The sequence below is a fragment of the Gymnoscopelus microlampas genome (genome assembly GCF_963454915.1).
Source record: "Gymnoscopelus microlampas genome assembly, chromosome: 1".
Lineage (NCBI taxonomy): Eukaryota > Metazoa > Chordata > Actinopteri > Myctophiformes > Myctophidae > Gymnoscopelus > Gymnoscopelus microlampas.
Genome location: NC_139962.1, coordinates 22,353,365 through 22,372,653, shown reverse-complemented (window position 1 = coordinate 22,372,653; position 19,289 = coordinate 22,353,365). Strand labels below are relative to the sequence as shown.

The 19,289-nt window shown below is 43.1% G+C and overlaps 1 protein-coding gene across 3 annotated transcripts in view; it reads right to left on the bottom strand.

The window, feature by feature from the left end:
- Nucleotides 1-19,289, bottom strand: part of nfatc3a (nuclear factor of activated T cells 3a) — a 144,474-nt gene that overhangs the window by 40,370 nt on the left and 84,815 nt on the right. For all 3 annotated transcript variants that reach the window (XR_014601354.1, XM_084065323.1, XM_084065324.1), the window contains exons 5-6: nucleotides 18,571-18,743; nucleotides 10,227-10,367 (exon numbers count right to left, since the gene is read on the bottom strand). Coding sequence is in view for 2 of the 3 variants with exons in the window: in XM_084065323.1 (XP_083921449.1) it covers nucleotides 10,227-10,367; nucleotides 18,571-18,743 (314 nt within the window). In the remaining variant the exon portion in view is untranslated. The remainder of the gene's footprint in view (nucleotides 1-10,226; nucleotides 10,368-18,570; nucleotides 18,744-19,289) is intronic.

The following is a 19,289-nucleotide window of genomic DNA, read 5'->3' as shown; positions in this document are numbered from 1 at the left end:
GGTCCCTGGAACAAAATATTTTGATGGGGGTCCGCGGCCAAATACATATAATTTTGGGGGTCCTTGACATGAAAAAGATTGAGCACCACTGATATAGAAACATACATTTTTCAGAATACTGTTGATATTTAGGAGACATGTAGAATTGGCTTCAGGTCTCAATGGGTTAATGATCAATCAATCAATTGTGTTCAGGCTTGGATCAATGGAACTAACGTAGTATACGTTAAGTTCCTATTTATTGGCGTCACAATGAAAACACATACCATGATTGCCATTATATATTTTTTAAATATCAATGTTATTATCAGTAAAATCGTATATAATATCCTCACGGCCCAACGGTGGGCCCTGGCCCACAGGTTGGGGATCGCTGGTGTAGAGAGAAAACAGGAGGGGTCTATTATAGACCACCTGGGGGACTCCAGTAAAAGCAAAGTATATGGGGTTTAAGTTCACATAAGCCATGTCACATTTAGGCCTTTCTGCGTTCCGTCAAGACCCCCAGAGCTTTGAATAAGTGACTTACTGTACCTGCTCTGATCTTACCCTATAACACTAGGAAAATTGGAGCCGGAGTCCCACTAATCTCCCCTGCGCTCTCTCTCTCTTTCTCTCTCTCTCTCTTTCTCTCTATTGTAAAACCACAAAAGGTTGCCTCTCTCCGGGGATGAGCTGGGAGTGGGAGAGCGTTTCTTCTCACTGAAGCAGCGAATGACCTTGGATTCCCTCTGCGCCGGCTGACAGCGGTGCGGCGCTGCAGCGCGTAATGTTGACATTCAACAGGCGGCGAGGCGGGCGGGGTGGGGGGCGTTGGGGGGGCCCCACATGCGCACCGCCGAGGCAACAAGATCCGACACGAACCTCATACCGAGTCCCCCTCCCCTCCTCCCACCCCCGACACCACTGACTGCACACCCAGCAGAAGGGGAAAAGAAAATATACTCATTGTGTTGGTAGATCTGACAAGGAAAACAAATGGCTGTTGGCTTATAATAACTGTGCAAAGACATCCTGGTGGTGGAGCGTGTGGGGATGGGGGGCCCACATTCTAGGCTTTTGCAAACACTCACTCCCTCTTGTGTAAACTTTCAGCCGTCGTCAAATAGAACTCCTTAAGTAAAGCCTAATTTATATCCCGGCGCACCGGCGTGCCGTTAGCCTGCTGGATCTTATTCCTCTTGGCAAGCGGCACCGTCGTACTGCTGAACATAAACTAGGCTGTTAGCAACTCCTTTCTCCTCCTCGTTGTTGGGGAAAACGAGGCGTGATTCTACGTGTGTTTCTGTAATCCGTGGTTCTCAACATGGCATGCAGGGGTTCACCTCATGTCTAACTACATGTACATACAGTACCTTCTGCTTTTTCTGCTGTGTGTCTAAATGTACGCATCTTAGATTTTTCTTTTGACCGGTTTCTTTCCTCCATTTTCTCCTTGCTCTCCCTTCTCCTGTGATGTGACATTAACATTGATCCTTATTCTGATTCTGAGAGGGTTCCAGAGGGTCCGCACTCAGCCAATGACTGATAGTTTAAGAACCAATGGTCCATTACGTGCAGTCTGGAACTCAGACGCTTACAAAAGTAACCGTCAGACTTAAATGAACACTGAGGATTTCACAGTATAGATTGGGGTCCATGGCCTAATTAATATCAAACATGGGGATCCTCGAATCACAGTTTAAAATTACTTAATTTTTCACATTGCTCCAGTTTTCTTTTTTTTTTGTTTTACTTAAACAGTTCCTCTCAGTCTGATTAAGTCAGTGGTTCTCAAAGTGGGGTCCTGGGGGGGTTCCAGGGGGTCCCCAGGAAACGTAGTTAATGTAGCATACTGTAGCAATTATTTTAACCACTTTATATTTATCTAAAGATCTGAAAGGCTCACAGTGTGTCACCTTGCGCTGCGCTGCAAGCTTGTACATCTGCTATTTTTGAAATTGTCATAATTTCTTTTCAGAAAATGTTTAATAATCTTAATTTTTTTTTCTCACAAAAGTCTTCTCTTCTGGGGTCCCAACATTTTCAGATGGGGGGGGGTGGGTCCGCGGCCAAATACATATCCATTTTGGGGGTCCGACCGAAAAAGTTGGAGAACCACTGCATTAAGTGACAGCCAGGCAGGTAGTAAAGCGGCTGGGGTGAAAGCCAAGGTGGATGTGCTGGTATTTGGTTCAGGCCAGCAGGGACGTCTCGTACACAGAGTGAACGCTTGGACCGCACACGCAGACTGGAACCTGGACCTTGATGGTCTGACTTCACTCCAAACCTCTCTCCTTCATTCAGCGGGGATACGTGTCAACGCAGAGCGCGCAAAACGCAGGGAAAAAAAACAAGAGAAGGTCAGGAAAACAAGCACCTCATAGAAACCAAACCGGCATGCGATGTCCAGACATGCTGGAAAGTTGCTTTTTTTTTGGGTACAAAACCCCTATGTGAGTGTGTTTAGGTACTGTAGCTGAGCGATTTGTGCGTTGACCGTGTAATGGTAACGTCCCAGGTTCGATTCCCTGCTGGAAATTACGTCTCATCTCTGTCTGCCTGTTTTATACTTGATTGTGTGGCTATGTCACACGCCGAAAATATCAACATAGCTCTGTAGGAGAGGGTCTGGTCTGTCTGTGAGTCTGTGTGCGTGTCTGTTTGTCCGGGGGGCTAATCTCGCTGGACCGATCAGCCTCAACTTTCTTTTTATGTTTTATATTAATTCTTTAAATGTCATCCCAGATCAACCAGCAGACACAGTGACTGGGAATACTGTAATAAAATGAACAGGGGCGCCGATAGACGAGTGGTTAAGGCGGCCGTCTATACCATATCGCGTCTCTGTCGGGTGGAAACCTCACAACATGTCCAAAACTGTTACTTTTCAGGATTCAAATAAAAATATATAAAAGGTAGCAGATCTACAAGCTCAAAACGCGTCTCTTTGCGCCGCATTTCGAGCTTGTGGATCTGCTACTTTTGGATACTTTTGTGTGACGCTGTAGTATGATCAAGTACTGTAGGACGTTCATTTACGAAAAAAATACAAAAAGTTAGAATATGGAGATGAGAGGTTTCTGCCCGACGGCAACATTATACCGTAGGCTCTGACGCCTCAAAGCCAGTCCCCGCACCGCTCCATCCCCGTACCCGGCGGACCCGTGGTGCATGTCACTCCCCGAGTCTCTCTACACTGTAGAGCATTGGTTCTCAAAGTGGGGTCCGGGGACCCCCAGGGGTACTTAGGGGGTTCCAGGGGGTCCCCAGCTAGATGATGGACAGGAACCAAATGGCCCCTTATGGGTCTGTAACTCTGAGAGTGTACAAATGGAACCAAATGGACCCTAACGGGTCCATTTGGTTCCATTTGTACACTCTCAGAGGTATAAATGCCATTAAATGGGGGTCCGTAGCCTAATGCATGTCAAACTGGGGGTCCTTGAAATTAAAATGGTTGAGAATCACTGCTAGAGAGCCGTAAAAACCTTCTCTTATTGGGGTCCCTGGCTTATCTTTTCAAATGGGGGTCCACGGGGTAATAAGTGTCAATTAGGGGGTCCTTGACATGAAAAAGTTTGAGAACCACTGCTGTAGAGAGACTAGGGGACTCAATCAAAATCAATAAAGGCAAGAAAAAAATGTAATAAATAAATACAACTTTAAATAAATAATGATCAAAATAGTGAACAAAACAAAGAGGCCGTGACCTCATTTCATGCAAATCGCTGGGAGCAGCCACACATTATCTACATGCGTGATCAATTACCTGACGCTAGAGCCAAGTTCCAAACGTCAGACCGTTCTCCACAATAAAGCGACATCTCTCAACAGCAGTATATAGTGATGAGAAGCATGTCCCGCTGTGCACTGTGAAACCCATAATCTCTGGTCTCTGTGTGCAACCCACAGTATAAGCCCCCGGCTCCGCCATTATAGCCGTGATCCCACCTTATCCTCCATGTATGAGAGCAGGCGGAAAAATGTGTGTCACTGCCCCTCTGTTTCTTTACTCTCTTCCATAACGGCGTTCAGTCGAATCAGGCCTGTTCTGCTGAAAGGCAGACGGATTAGCAATGATGAGGGGGCACTGGTTGGTTCCCAACCTTTTTTCCTTCTTACATTTTGACAAAAGCGGAGACCCCCACGCACACACACGTGTGCGTGCGCGCACACACACACACACGCTTGTGTTTTTCAGACATGTTAACCACTTAAGCCCTATATACAGCACTTCTCATACAACGGATATTGAAACGAAATAGCCAATCTACAAGCTCCCAACGCGTTGCGATGCAACGTGTTGGGAGCTTGTAGATCGTCGTGTTGGGAGCTTGTAGATCGTCTATTTAAGCTATAAAAAACATATCATTCTGTATGACAAGATGTGCTGATATCACATTGACAACATACTGTACAGGCAGACAGTAGGTGAAATCTTGGGACTACCTCCATACTGACAAGGCCTCACACACCCCCCAACCCCCGTGATCTTTGGCGCCCTCCAAGGGGAGGCCCCGTACCCCAGCTTGGGAACCACTGATGAGGGGGATCGTGCACACCCTCCCCTCCCTCCCTCTCTCTGCAGGGGGCCCAACTTTTCCTCCACTTTCTCTCTCCGTAACCCACAATGCACCTCTGTGTGTTTTCCACTCGCCCCCTGAAGGGGATCCAAAAAGCCCTGACCACCGGCGCGTTGTTTCTACAACGCTGCTTTTCCTAACGCCATGCTTCACCTAGCGCCCATCAAAGAACTACACAAACATTCCTGTGTGCCTCTGAGTTGTTTTTTTCCCCCCTTTACTTTCTTTCTTTCTTCCTACAGTATCTTTAAGAGAATGGTTCTCAGTCAGTGAAAACAGCCATCGACAAGCTGAAGCTACCGTGTGCGAACTTGACTGTTACTGCCTTTGTACTAAAGGTAGCGTGGGCAGGCAGGGACTGGCTCGCTGAATGCCAACCATTCACAGTTTCCATCACAGGGCCAGGCCCCGCTGCTACACTACTGTACGTGCCGTTCTCTTATGGAGAGAGAGAGGGGCGTGCGGTAGAGCAGTGGTTCTCAAAACTTTTTTTTGTAAAACCTTTCAAAGATTATGTGTTTATTCATTAAGTTAAATGTCCTGAAGTTAATTCAAATCTAATTTTCTCACCTAACCAACAAACACTTGCTATTTGAGCTTGCTGGCACGCCAAGCCAGAGGTGCGACTGCCGGAAATCGCACCCAGGCCTGTATGGTGGCCATAGAGCAGCGGTTCTCAAACCTTTTCATTTTGGGGGTTTCAAGGAGCCCCAAAATTATATATATTTGGCTGCGGACCCCCATCTCAAAAATATTTTGTGCAAGGGATTTAAAAAAAAATAGCAGATCTACAAGCTCATAGAGCGTCACTCGGTACCGCGCTATGAGCTTGTATATCTGCTATTTTTTAATAGCCAAAGTATAACATATGGTTACTGTGGTTAAACATAATTGTGACGCCACATTGACAAATTTAGCTGGGGACCCCCTGGAACTCCCTGGGGTCCAATGCCATAGAGAATTGCACCCAGGCCTCTAACGGGGGCAGGTTTGAGTGCTTTATCACCACGTTGCACCTCTGTCACACAGGCAGTGTCGAAGCTAGTCCACGACGCTAAAATAAATAATTGGGGCGAGTTCGAGGTTATGAGTGACGGCCGTCACCAGTGTGTCAAGGTGTGTGTCTGCTTGTTGAGGTGAAGGAACTGACTGTATGGAAAGTATCACATTTTGAAATCCCAAGATTTAAAGCAGCAGCTGTGCAGATGAGAAAGGAATCGATATTGATTGACTACTGGCGTGCCGTTCAGACCATCGGCCGCCGGAGCTGTCCTGGTTGTTTATGTATGTTGTTAAGTTGTCTGTAGTGTATGGATGCTAGTTTTAAACTTTCATAATCTCTATGCGCATACAGCAATTACTTTTTGTCAGTTGCAACTTGCAAGTGGTGTTGAGTGAGAGTGTTTCTACTCCACGGCCAACGACAGCCATGGAGCTCAGCCCATCTCGTGGTCAGCTGCAGCTATAGCAACAGACAGACACTAGGCTAGAGATCCCGTGGCGTGTTTGTAAACAATGTATACAGTACATTTTAGGCATAATGCCATGCAGTTGCCCAATCTTCAATTCTTTCACGTGCACAGCTGCTAGTTAAAATCTTTGATATAAAAATGTGCGAAGTCTATTACAGCAATGCAGCTTCTGTGGAAAGCAAAGTACCTGTGGAAAGCATAGCTCAATGGTGGCTGTCAAAATGACACATGCAACCTTTTTAAAACAGACTGCTTCACAAGAAGAATGTTGGTGTAACTAACACGTTTGCTAGGGAATTCTATATACACAGATTATTATTTTAGACAAAAGCATTATAAATGTAACTGTGTTGTTTTACATTCTTTTGCCTAATAAAAATTTCAATCAATCAAAATCAAGTAAAAAGAACAAATCGTGGTGCAGTATATCCACGTTTTAATTGACTGCGGTCTGACACACAGGGAGAAACATTTTCTGTCCTTGGAGTGGTGGGTGGAGAAATGGGGGACAAAGGGGCGGGGACTCAAGTCATTCAACCAGCATCAAAGTTGAGAAAACATCACGCTTTTTTCTGTTGAGCGTCACGACGCTAAGGAGGATTGTGGAGAAGCTCGTCTCCATAGACTTTGCATTGAAACTCGCTGCTCAGCCAGCGTCTTGCCGGTGTATACGTATGTCTTATGGGCGTTGCTGTAAGGATAAAGCTATTGACCCGCCACCATTGAGGCCTGGGTGCTATATCGCTAAGCTACCAGGGTGCTCCCAGAAGGGAAATTCTTAAACGATGCATCATGCATCTTCACATGATAAAACATGATCACCTCTGGCTCTTTAGCGTTTCATGCTGAATTCCCTGATAGTCTTTAAACAAGTTTATTCCCATGTGATATAATCAAGCTGAACAGAATCCTAAACCAGCCACCTGCAACCAGTCCAAACTTTTTCGGACTCCAAATCTAAGCCTCCACACTGAATCCAGCAAATCCGAGCCTCATCCCCCATGACACGTTTTGCTTATGTTTGTAACAAGATTAACCACTTAAGACCTATTTCACAAATAGAGAAAATAGCGTGAACTTGTAGATCGGCTATCTTTTGCCATTTTTTTAAAGTTTTGAAAATGTTCACCTATAATGCCATGTCCAAAATAGGGACACCAGGACTAAAGTGATTACGACAGCCTCTCTCCTGTCGGTAATCTCTAGTTTAAATAATATAACTTCAGTTTTCTTTTGCGGTATTTTGTGCCTTCGGTAAATCAAATCCTGTATGAACAATCATCTCTGCCAGTGCTCCAAGATACAGGTCCACCAAACACCGGCACAAATAGGCCACGTTAGAAATTAACAAAATATGGTGCAAGTCTGGATACAAGACAACACCTGGTCTATTTACAGTGCTCACCGGATAAACTTACGTAACCAGAAGCAATAAATCTGTCCTGTGTATGTATGTACACGTGTCTGTGTGTGTGTGTGTGTGTGTGTGTGTGTGTGTGTGTGTGTGTGTGTGTGCGTGCGTGCGTATGTGTGTGAGAACATGCCCTGAAGGCTTGCAGCGCTAGCCAGGGCCAAGACAACCTGGCAGATCTGATGGCAGAGCTGATAACCAGAAAATAAGTGACATGGTGTGTTTTTAGATGACACAGAACACATGCCTGGCATCATTACGCTAATGGCTCTGTCAGACATGTCCATTGTCTGTTTTGAGAGATGACTATTGTCTCCTGAGCCAGGCAGAGACATTCCGGGCATGACAAGGTAAATCCATGTAGTGCAATTAACATACTAGAGGTAGGAGGTGTTACACTGTAAAAAAAAAAAAAGTGGCATTGTTGTTTCTGGCTTCAAAGAATTGAAGAGCGCTCTAGGAGACAAAATATCCAAAACTCCCATCTACCTGTTTGCCAGAATCAATAAGTCATATTTGTAGCATGTCTCATAATCCAGGTGCACATCTCTGCTTTGACCTGTTAGTAGGATGCTAATTCTGAGAGACAACAATGATACCATTCTGTGTTTTAATGTGGTTTAATCATTTGGTTTATTAAAGGGCACACTGGTTCTGCTTTTTAAAACTCATTGACAAAGGAATCTACAGCTGTGTTTGTTTTAACTCGGCACGGATTTGTTTTTCTCACTCCTTTTGTTTCATAATTAAACCAACAAGTTCTTTGTGAGGCTTGTTTGAAAATGTGCAGATTTCTTTTTAAGGTTACTGGAGTAAAGTGCTTCATAAAAAAAAGTTAGAGGCTCCAACAAAGATACTGTGGAGAACTCCACAATAGACTAGGACAGTGGTTCTCAACCTTTTCTGGCCCGCGATCCCCCAAAATAATCCTATTTGAACTGGGGTCCCCCCAAAATAATCCTATTTGAACTGGGGACCCCCCAAAATAATCATATTTGACCTGGGGACCCCCCACCCTGAGAAGCACTTGGAATCGTAGGAGTTGAGGCATTACATTTAGTTTGACTCAGTTCCCACAGATAGATAGTGCCTTGCAACACAAGGCGCTGTGAGATTGTAGATCGACTATTTCTTTTTTTTGGTCTCTTTTATTATTTGACAACTTGGCCAACGTTTGACCATTTTTTTTATAGTATAGTTGGTTGATTACTTTTGATGCAGTCATTTAATTAAAACAAATACAATCTTTTTTTTTAGGTATTATGTATTAAAATGCCTTAAAGGAGACACACCATGAATTTCACTTTTTTTTTTTTTTTTGTATTTTTTGGGCTCCCCAGTGTCTCTTGTACCCCAAAAAATATTTTTTTTTAACATTCAGTCATTCATTCTCATTTCAGAGATTTTCAAAATGGGCGTGTCTAAACAGGCCATCTCAGAATGGCAAGTTTGCTTACATCACCAAACTTTCTGCCCATGTATTTTGATGTATTCTGAGTATTTAGAATTGCTCAGTAGCACCCCTCTGCCCAACAGGACGTTTTGGTATTGCAGCTGAAAGTGCTTTATAAGCCTGAGAGAATTGACTTGGGATGAGTATATCTGAGTGCTGATTTAGAATCAAACCTTTTGAAAATGGTTTGAGGGACATACACCATATGATATTAAATATCAAATATTTTTTTTTAATTCATGGTGTGTCTCCTTTAAATTGTCACTTCATACTGTAATCTGGTTCCACAGGTTTATAACCACTGGACTAGGGTTAGCATAACATATGCTCCCTTTAAAAAGGACCATAGAGGTGGACTGGCACGATAAGTCTCGACATACTGTTAACTGAAGCATAACGTGGTTTGTGTTTTTTAAAGAAGCCAGTGGATTCCCCTCATTTCAGTACGGTATGATAATCAACTTGCGTAGACTTAAAACGTGCTTGTAGACATAATAATGTAATTGAACATGCCAAATAGAACTGTGCGGTTCTTTTCTTGGCTTATGTTATCGTTAAGGTTTTGATTAAAAAAAATTAAAGCACAGATTGATTTGTAAAATCTAGCCAAAAAATAGACCCTGGAGAAGAGATTGATTCATGAGTGAAATTCAGATGTCACTTATTAAAGATGCAGTCGGTAACTTTGATGTCGTACCTAGGATTTAATCCCGCAGTCTCCCAGATGGGAGACCAAATGTCTACCACTCAGCCCAGAGGCAATCACCACTTGCCCAGTGCAGATTCTGCTCTCATGAGCTTGAGGCATTACTACTTGTGAACCAGTAGGTGTCCTAGCGAAGACCACCTCCAACCACTGCAGATAGTTACATAGTATTAACATACTGTACCATACAGATCCGTTCAAATAACCTTTCATTCATTAGAATAATTTCCGGATTTCAGCTTTTAACGTGCAACGTTGTGTTTGACCCAATTACTCAGGCAAGTTCGATAAAGTGTTCATAACTTTGGGCAAAACGTAAACAAACGCTAAGTCCATAAAAAAGTAAAATGGTCTATATTTACTACAGTATAGTTATGCTGCCGTATATGAAGCTGTGACAATGACAGAATAGGACTTAAAGGTAGTGTAAGTGAGGTTTCTTCAATAAAACACGATTTTCTTTGTTGTTGTTAAAAAGTTAAAATTCTATATTCTGATAGTAATCATTGCTATAGGATGTGTAATCATTGCTATAGAGCTATAGAGTGTTGGCTCACAAACACAAAAACAACAGTTTTTGTGTCTGTGAGCCATGCTGCTGTGCTGACGTCTCTCTTACCGGGACCCTTCTCCAGGAAGATGACCTTGGACTCGGGGAAGAAGTTGGATCCGGTGATGAGCATCTCCTCTCCCCCGCTGACCAGACAGCTGCTCAGGCTGGACTTCTCCACCTGGGGAAGCTCCTGAGCTGATCTCTGGGCTGAAAGGCAAGCACAGGACCCAGAGGAACGCACGACACCACGATTATTATTATCGTCAATCACATGGATTACATGCAATATATCTTTAAACCCGTTTCTACGCTGCGTTTTCCTTTATTTCTCTATGGCTCTTACTCGTTCTCTATCCTCTCTCTTCTCACGAAAAACTACAAAATGATGAAGCGCTCACGAGAGAAAGAATTTCCCCCACTGTAGGTCATTCCTCTAACCTGTACAGGCTTTGGTGAAATTGATTTGAATGTGTTTGCATCCTCATCTTGGTGTGAGCTACAGACTCACCTCAAACTAGACTCTAAGAAAAACTGGATTAAGGGCTATTGGACCACTTATGTCCCGTTACTTGAACGCAGCTAAATCCCCTCGTACTGTTATCATTTTAAGTTCTTTTTAAGTTTTATTATATATAAAGTTTTTATGTTGCTGTTTCATGTTTATTTTTTTTATGTTTATTTTATGTGAAACTTTTATGCTGCAGCTGAACTCTTGTAAAATAGATAAAATAAAGGTGAGATCAAAGAGAAAAAGAAATAAATAATGATAATAACATTACTGAACTGACGCGGCCATTTACACCGTCTAGATATGTGTGTGTGTGTGTGTGTGTGTGTGTGTGTGTGTGTGTGTGTGTGTGTGTGTGGCTGCTGAGCCAAAAGCCGGACTAGAAGGGCATTTATCGGACACCGTTATCTAAAGCGTCTTTCAATGAGTGCAAACAGTAGATTAAATCAACATTCAGTAAAACAGCTAGACCCGCAGTACTGTGGCTCTCTAATCAACAAGTACAGATTGTAGACCGGCGCGTTAATGTCTTCAAGGGAGCACGCGTGTGTGTGCCGGGATCTCTGTGTTTGTATATCGTTGCCGTTGGGTGGAAGCCTTGTATGTCCAAAGCGGTTCCTTTTTTATTATAATTATTTTAAAATTAAAATAATGATAAAAACATAAAAAGTCGAAATATGGAGGTTTTCTATCGACACCGGCGATATACAGTATGGGTGTCTGCGTGATGTGTGCTTTGTGTCAATGCATGTATATGTACGCTTTTCAGGATTTATGTGTGCTATCAGAATGTCTATGTTTGGATGTGTGTGCGTATGCTTGTTTGGAAGTCTGTGTGTGTGTGTGTGTGTGTGTGTGTGTGTGTGTGTGTGTGTGTGTGTGTGTGTGTGTATGGCGCTCGATCCGTGCCACGTCAAACCTTGACGCGTCACATGAACGTGTGATTTTTTTTAATGCGTGCGTGCGTGCGTGTGTGCGTGCGTTCTGCGCATACTCTACACGAAAGCAAGCGTGACGTGTTGCATCAGCGTGTGAACGTGTCGTGTAATGTGACTTGGTTTTTTTTTATGCGTGCGTGCGTGCGTGTGTGCGTGCGTTCAGCGCAGAAAGCAGGCGTGATTATTGTGGTGTGCTGCACCGCATCATGTGAACGCCTGAGGCCTGATATATGTGCTGCATCGCGTTGTGTGATCGTGTAGCCTAAAAAATATAAAAGTATTATCACATCCATGTATCCAGGTTAGTGGCATTGATACAATTTAGATATTAATATTTGTTTCTAAATACCCCGCATTAAATTAACTAAATAGCCTAATAATAATAAATAATATTGTTTCGCCATTGTAAGCTATATATTTATCTATTTCAGACCAGTTTATTTTTTTGTATTGGTACCAGACACGGTAAAACTAGCCTATAATACTTGTCACATTTCTCATGTAGGTACGATGACGTCACTGCGCATTCGCACATGGTCATTATGATAATAAATAATAATACATAAACACCGGACCGCTCATGGTCATTATAATAAATGGAGAGAGAGAGAGAGAGAGAGAGAGAGAGAGAGAGAGAGAGAGAGAGAGAGAGAGAGAGAGCGCAACACTTACAGTATATGAAAGAAGGCACGCTCATTTATGGCAAAAGTATTGGCATCAAAATATACTTAAGTAGAACGTATAGGCTACTCATTATGCCGAATGTCGCGTTGTTCTTGTATTATTATGAAAAAGCTTTGAAACATGCTGTAACTCATTCACTGTGACGAGAACCCTCTTTCTGCGCAGAGTAGCGCACGGTGCACACACGGGTTGAATGCAGGGTCTGTCATCCTTGCAGGATTCTTTTTAAAAACGGAGGGTGCAACCTCCGTTGGGGCCGTCAGCGTCGAAGTTCATGGGTCGAATGTTAAATGTGTTACTTTAACAATGATGCGCAGCTGCCTCTAATGTATAGCCTAATGATATCCCCGCTGCAACTTTATTTTATATTGGAATGAATGTCCCTTGTAGTGCTGTTGTAGTAGGATTGGACACACTCACTGTATCTATCTAGTTGTAATTTAATGTTCTCTCAGTATAGCCTATCAAAGGGTAGGAAAACAATATGAATTGTCTATCCTGAGCTAAACCGAACCTGTATGGTGTTGAATGGTTCCGTTCGCTCCGTTTCTCTCTCTCTCTCTCGTTCTCGCTCTCTCATTGATATAATTGCCCGGTATACGAAATTTAGCCTAGGATATTTATTTGGTTATTTTATTGTTTTGAGGTCTACTCTCCTGAGTCTCCTCCATGCAGCTGTCATTGAGTATAGAAAGATAATTGACACCAGCCAGCTGACTGTGCTTAATGGTTGATATTATAAGAGTGCATGATGGTGAGAAAAAAGTAAAAATCATCACGGAACGACAAGCAGGAGAGGGGACAATCCGTTGTCATTTTATTGTAGATTTAAAAGCAGCCTATTAGACTATATTGACTGTATATGTCTTGGATTTTACATGCAATGCTCCTGAGAGGATTATGGCGTGAGTAACAACGGACTTTAACATTAGTCCGTTGTTATAACCGTTGTTATTACCGTTGTTATATGTCATAGCACTCCCTCCCTCGCTCCATTACGCATGGTGCACTGTGCGCGCCCTTTCCCTCCATTGAGTTTTATGCATCCATTACAATCAATATTGCAGCGGTTGCAATAATATAACATTCCAAATAATCAGTAACATGTAGGCTATAGCCATGTCTGTCAAATAATATTTTATTTCAAGGCAATACAAAGCTATAGGCCTATGCCTACAGTAGGCCTATGATACCAATGTCGGGTCCGGTGTATGTTATGATGCCTCCTCTTGCCTCAGTTCCCCGACACCATGTCATTTCTCAAGAGATTGCTCTAATTCAAAATTGTATTTATTCTGTGAACTCTCTAGTTAATTTTCCTGTATTCAGGTGACTCCAGACCAAACAGACTCGTTCGGACTATACCCTACAGTCCGAACGGGACGCCTCCCCATGTAACGCTCCCTTATGCATTGTACAATATTCAGCCCGGTAAGGAGTTTGAACGCACAATAAAGGAACATTGGTATATCCTCAGTAGCGACCCAAAATTGGCCACTACTTTCAAGGACATGCCCAGAGTTGTCTACAAACATCCTCCTAATATAAGACAAACAGTTGTCAAATCAGATCTCATCCCTAAAATGCCAGAATCATCATTTTTGACTCAAATCCCCGACTAAAGCAGATGCGCCCGATGCGCACAATGTCATTTCACCGAAAAGAACCACACTTTTACGCACCACTAACGGGGAAACGTTTTGATATCAAGGGCACTATAACATGCACAACCAAAAATGCTAAAATGCCCATGCCTTCTATTATACAATAAAAAATCATGGCTGGGGCGCACTGACGTGCCATGGACACATGTCTTTCTAGACTTTTGCGAGAAATAGAGAACATTGTGGTTCTCTCTGGCAGCATTAGATAATTGCAGGCCAAATTAATTATATAATTTATGTTTATCACTCACACACTTCTGAGACCCAACCGGAGTGGCCAATATCAGCTGCAGCTCCGCCAGAGCAATATTACTGAAGTTTGTTCGGTATCGTTTGTTCCCATTATTTATGTTATGTTATGGCCTCATTAATTCGAAAATGTGTCTTTTATTTATTCGGACAGCAGTCATATTTTGCGGAAATTCGCTGGTGACTGCTAGACCTTTGACCAATCAAAATGCGTTTATGTATTCATTATGTATTCATCCCATCCAACTCCTGTTGAAGATGAGCGCATTGGTGCTCAAAGTGGGGTCCGGGGACACCTCTGGGGGGCAGTGATGCGCGGGTCAGGTTTTTTTCATAACCTGCCCCGCCACGGAGCACCAAAATGTACTTAAAGTACCAAAAGTAGAAAGTAGGCTAATATTCATTATGCAGAATGTCCCATTTCACAAATACAAATCTTGTATATTATATGGGGTGTGAAGTGGTTAATGTGAGTTTTGTAAACAATAATTATATATATAATAAATAATTATAGTGCAGTAAAAGTATAATATTTGCCTCTGAGAAGTAGTGGAGTAGAAGTAGAAGTATTGAAAATTGGAAGTACTCCTCCTCCTGTAAAGTATAAAGTAGCCTACATTTACTCAATGACCGGCTGCCGCTCCAAGCCGCTCCGGCCGGGGCCGCGAACCGTACGTTGCACGGACTGACATAAAGATATCCATAAGTGCGTATATAGAGCCTCCCCGATCAAGACTTCATTCAAATTTCTCCGTAATCCACACACAAGTATGTTTATAAACACCAAGTTGTGACAGTTAAGTTATATCACTCACCAGCCGATCAAAGAATACAATTTGAAACGCAAGTGACAGATTTTGGCTGAATTAACTCGCTTTGCGACTCGAGCCCCTCTCTCTCGCAGTGGTGTAAAGTAACTAACTAAGTACATTTACTCAAGTACTGTAGGCCTACTTAAGTACAATCTTGAGGTAATTTTACTTTACTAGATTATTTCCAATTTTCAATACTTTTACTCCTACTCCACTACATCTTAGAGGCAAATATTGTACTTTTTAGCCTATTCCACTATAATTATTTGAAAACTTTAGTTAGTAGCCTACTTGTTATATCTTGGTAATTGGTTATTATCACTAAACACACTTCAGCCCTCGCCATGGTTCTCATGACGCAAGCGTCATGGTGCCATGTCCCCCTGGTTTATAGCGGTGTTCGATTGTTGTTACATTGCCAACTCTCACATGAACATAAACGTTCAGATTTGAAACATAAAGTGCTTAACCCCGAGCCATGGATGTTACAAGGCGATCCAGACCGCGATAAGTAGCCGTATCTCCCGTATTGTTCAATAAAAAATGTAATCCGATCGCCAGCCATTTTCTCAATTTTTTCTCCGATACTTTCAACCATGCGACACTAATGGTTGGGAGGTGTATTGCACTCTGATACATTACCAAAAAAAAGGAAAAGGCTGGCGATGGGATAAAATGCTTTTTATTTAACAATACGGGAGATACGGGTACTTATCGCGGTCCGGATCGCCCTGTAACATCCGTGGCTCAGGGGTAAGCACTTTATATTTGAAATCTGAACGTTTGTGTACATGTGAGAGTTGGCAATGTAAAAAAAAATCGAACACCGCTATAAACTGGGGGGACATGGCACCATGACTGTCATGGTATGACAGTCATGTTTCAGGGCTAACTTCAGCCCTATACACATTTCGGCCATTTGAAAATAGCCGATCTACAAGCTCACAATGCATGGCGATTCGACGCATTGTGGAGTGATTGATGCAACTTCTTGGATTTCTGCGATTAATTGTATAGCCTAAACAAAGCGAGACACGAGAATATACATACATCCCCTGCCAGCCTGCCCCCTGATCAAAAACTGTGGCTTTAGTTTTAGATTGTTGGAAAAGCCACAATATTACTCTGTGATCAATCACCATGGGACGATCATTTCATTGTGGATTATCCTATACTTCAATATGGCTTGGAATTTGCAACAGCAATGGTATTGAACTGAACATGAACTTGGACTGCTTTCGAGATTGATTGATTGAGAGGGCCGTGACTCTCTCTCTCTCTCTCTCTCTCTCTCTCTCTCTCTCTCTCCCCCCCCCTCTCTCTCTTCCCCCTCTCTCTCTCTATCTTTCTCTCTCTCCCCCCCCCTCTCTCTCTCTCTCTTCCCCTTTCTCTCTCGTCTTTTTTTTTGTTGCGGGCAGGAGCCGCGTTCATGTCCAGTGACCCTCCGCTTGTAGATCTGCTGATTTTTATATTTTATTTGAAAACTTGTGAAATGGGTAGCCTACTTCTAGCCTACTTTTGGTACTTTAAGTACATTTTCATAATTCCCCTAGACTGTGTTTTTATGAACAAAATTAAGTTGCAGTCGCAGACATGTTTGAATTGGATCGGACTTGGTAGGCTAATCACCGGTCAGTTATGCCATATTTTGCACCCAAGTTTATATGAGGGGGGATAATGTGGAGATTGTGGACACCGCTGGTCGCAAGTTCTCCCGCATTTTGATTATCAATAGAGCATCCATGATCCATCCATCTGCATAGCTTTTTATTATAGGCTATAATTATTTATAATTGTGTCAACCTGAGGTGCTGGAGAGGCCGCCGTGCGCAATGACAGTTATATGCCCACAGCACTTCATGGTCTGCCCATGTGGCCCTTGTCTCTTTGACTGACCAATAAACCCCAAATGATGGACTTCTGATGAAAGTTTCACACGAGTTTTAAAGATGAATACAGTTATTAGCTTCTATATGGGGACAAAAAGCATCATAGAATAAATGCAAGCCTTTAATGGAGCCTGGATCTGCGCACAAACTCATTCATGAGGTAGGCCTATGATGAGAGATGATCTTTATTATTCGTATTAAAGTGTAGCTACTTTATATAGAACGTGTCACACGCACGTACGGTGCTGTGAAACAACAACAATCACGTGTGACGGTCTATTTTGATAACACTGCACACACACACACACGCTATAATCACCATGACGGTTTATTTGACAGTCATCTGTCATGCACACACACGCACGCACGGTGCTGTGCATCAACAATATTCACGTGTGATTTTGTGCAGCCCTCATTGCCTGCCTCCTGTAGTCGCGTGACCCAAAAAAAAATGCATGCGTTGATGCGTGCGTTCGCTAAAAACGCATAAACTAAGTGTTAACGTGTAACCCGCGTAGGGCACGGGGGAAGGGTACGCGTGCACGCATGCACGTCCCATCGCGTCGCGTACCCATTGTGAGTCAATGGGAAAATAATAACAAGTTCACACGGTACAGTGCAGAGCAATACAAAAATCACGCGTTCATGTGACGCGTCAAGGTTTGACGTGGCACGGATCGAGCGCCATAGTGTGTGTGTGTGTGTGTGTGTGTGTGTGTGTGTGTGTGTGTGTGTGTGTACTATACTTGTGAGGGCAAAATATCCCCACAAGTATAGCGACATTGTGAGGACATTTTCCTGGTTGTTTTATGGTTATAATACGTTTAATAAGATGGGCTTACAATTAGGAAAAAAATCAGGTTGGGGTTGGGTTTAGGATCAGGTATTTAGAGGTTCGATTTAGGGATGGAATTACAGTATGCCTGATTTATATTTAGCTGCATGCCAGAGTAGGCATAATAGCAATTATGCCTACTCCAGTGTCGTGTGCCAGCGTGAGCATGCAGATCGATCATTTTCGGTGCGTGGCACCAGTGTTCAACTAAGTATAATTCAGGCTTCAGGGTTAGGGTTAAAAATGGCGAACACCAAAAAAAAAAAAGTGGCATTTATAAAAGTGCCATTTACATGTATTTATATGTTGTTGTTCTCACAAGTATATTAATACCAACGTGTGTGTGTGTGTGTGTGTGTGCGCGCGCGTGTGTGTGTGTGTGCGTGTGTGTGTTGCTATACTTGCGAGGACCAAGTATAGTAGAATTTGAAGAAATATGCATTGTGAGGACCGTTTTCCTGGTCCTCACAAGACAAATGGTTGTTTTATAGTTAAAAAAAACATTTTTAGAGATACGTTTACAATTAGAAAAACATTCAGGTTAGGATTAAACACTTAGAGGTTGGGTTTAGGGACTGGATTTAGAGTTAAACATGATTTTATACTTAGTTGTGCGCCAGTGTCATGCACCGAAAAACAGCCGATCTATAAGCTCACAACGTGTCGCAGCGCGACGCGTTGTGGGCTTGTAGATCTGCTGTTTTTTTTTAAATGGCATTCATAAAATGGCTGTCCTAATGTGTTGATGTCCTCACAAGTATAGTAATACAAACGTGTGTGTATGTGTGTGTGTGTGTGTGTGTGACTCCGGCCAAGGAAGCAGACACTCACAGCACTCCACGGGGATGGAGGCGGCCTGCAGCGACAGCACCTTGCCGTTGGGTTGGGGGATGTGCACGCGGAACACCACGCGCACCCGCGTGTTCTTCCTCCCGATGTCCGTCTCCCCCTTCCGCAGCTCGATGTCCGAGTTCCGCAGCTTCAGGATGCCAGCACAGTCGATGCTGCAAGGTAGAGAGCGGAGAGAGAGGGGAGAAAAAAGAAAACACAACCGTTGGCCCTCATCATGAGCACAAGCCCCATCCGAAATTGGCAGGAGTCGAAGAAATATTTAAGTACCGAGGGCCTGGGAGTGATATAAAAAACCAACCACAGCCCGGTAGGGGAACCGGCAATAAGGGGGGAAATTAAGTGTCGAATCACAAATTGCAAATGCCCCGTGAATATGATTTATTACAACTGTAAATGTGAAAAGCCCTACCAAATACCTCCCTGCGAAATTCCAAAGTAAACGAAACCAGAGCTTGTATAAATATAATCACCCGGATGATGCAGAAGAATCATAAATATGGAAATAAAGTCCCTGTTTCTCTGCTTTGGTGGGAACCCCTCATATTTTCCTGCCGCGCGCGCAGCGATTGTCCCGTTGGTTTGAATTAAACATCCATAAACTAAAGGCGTTGGAAGACATGTGGACCCCTGTACGGTCATAAATGTGATTATTTTTTACACTTAGACAGGGCTCGCACCATTGGTGGTAGACTCATAAC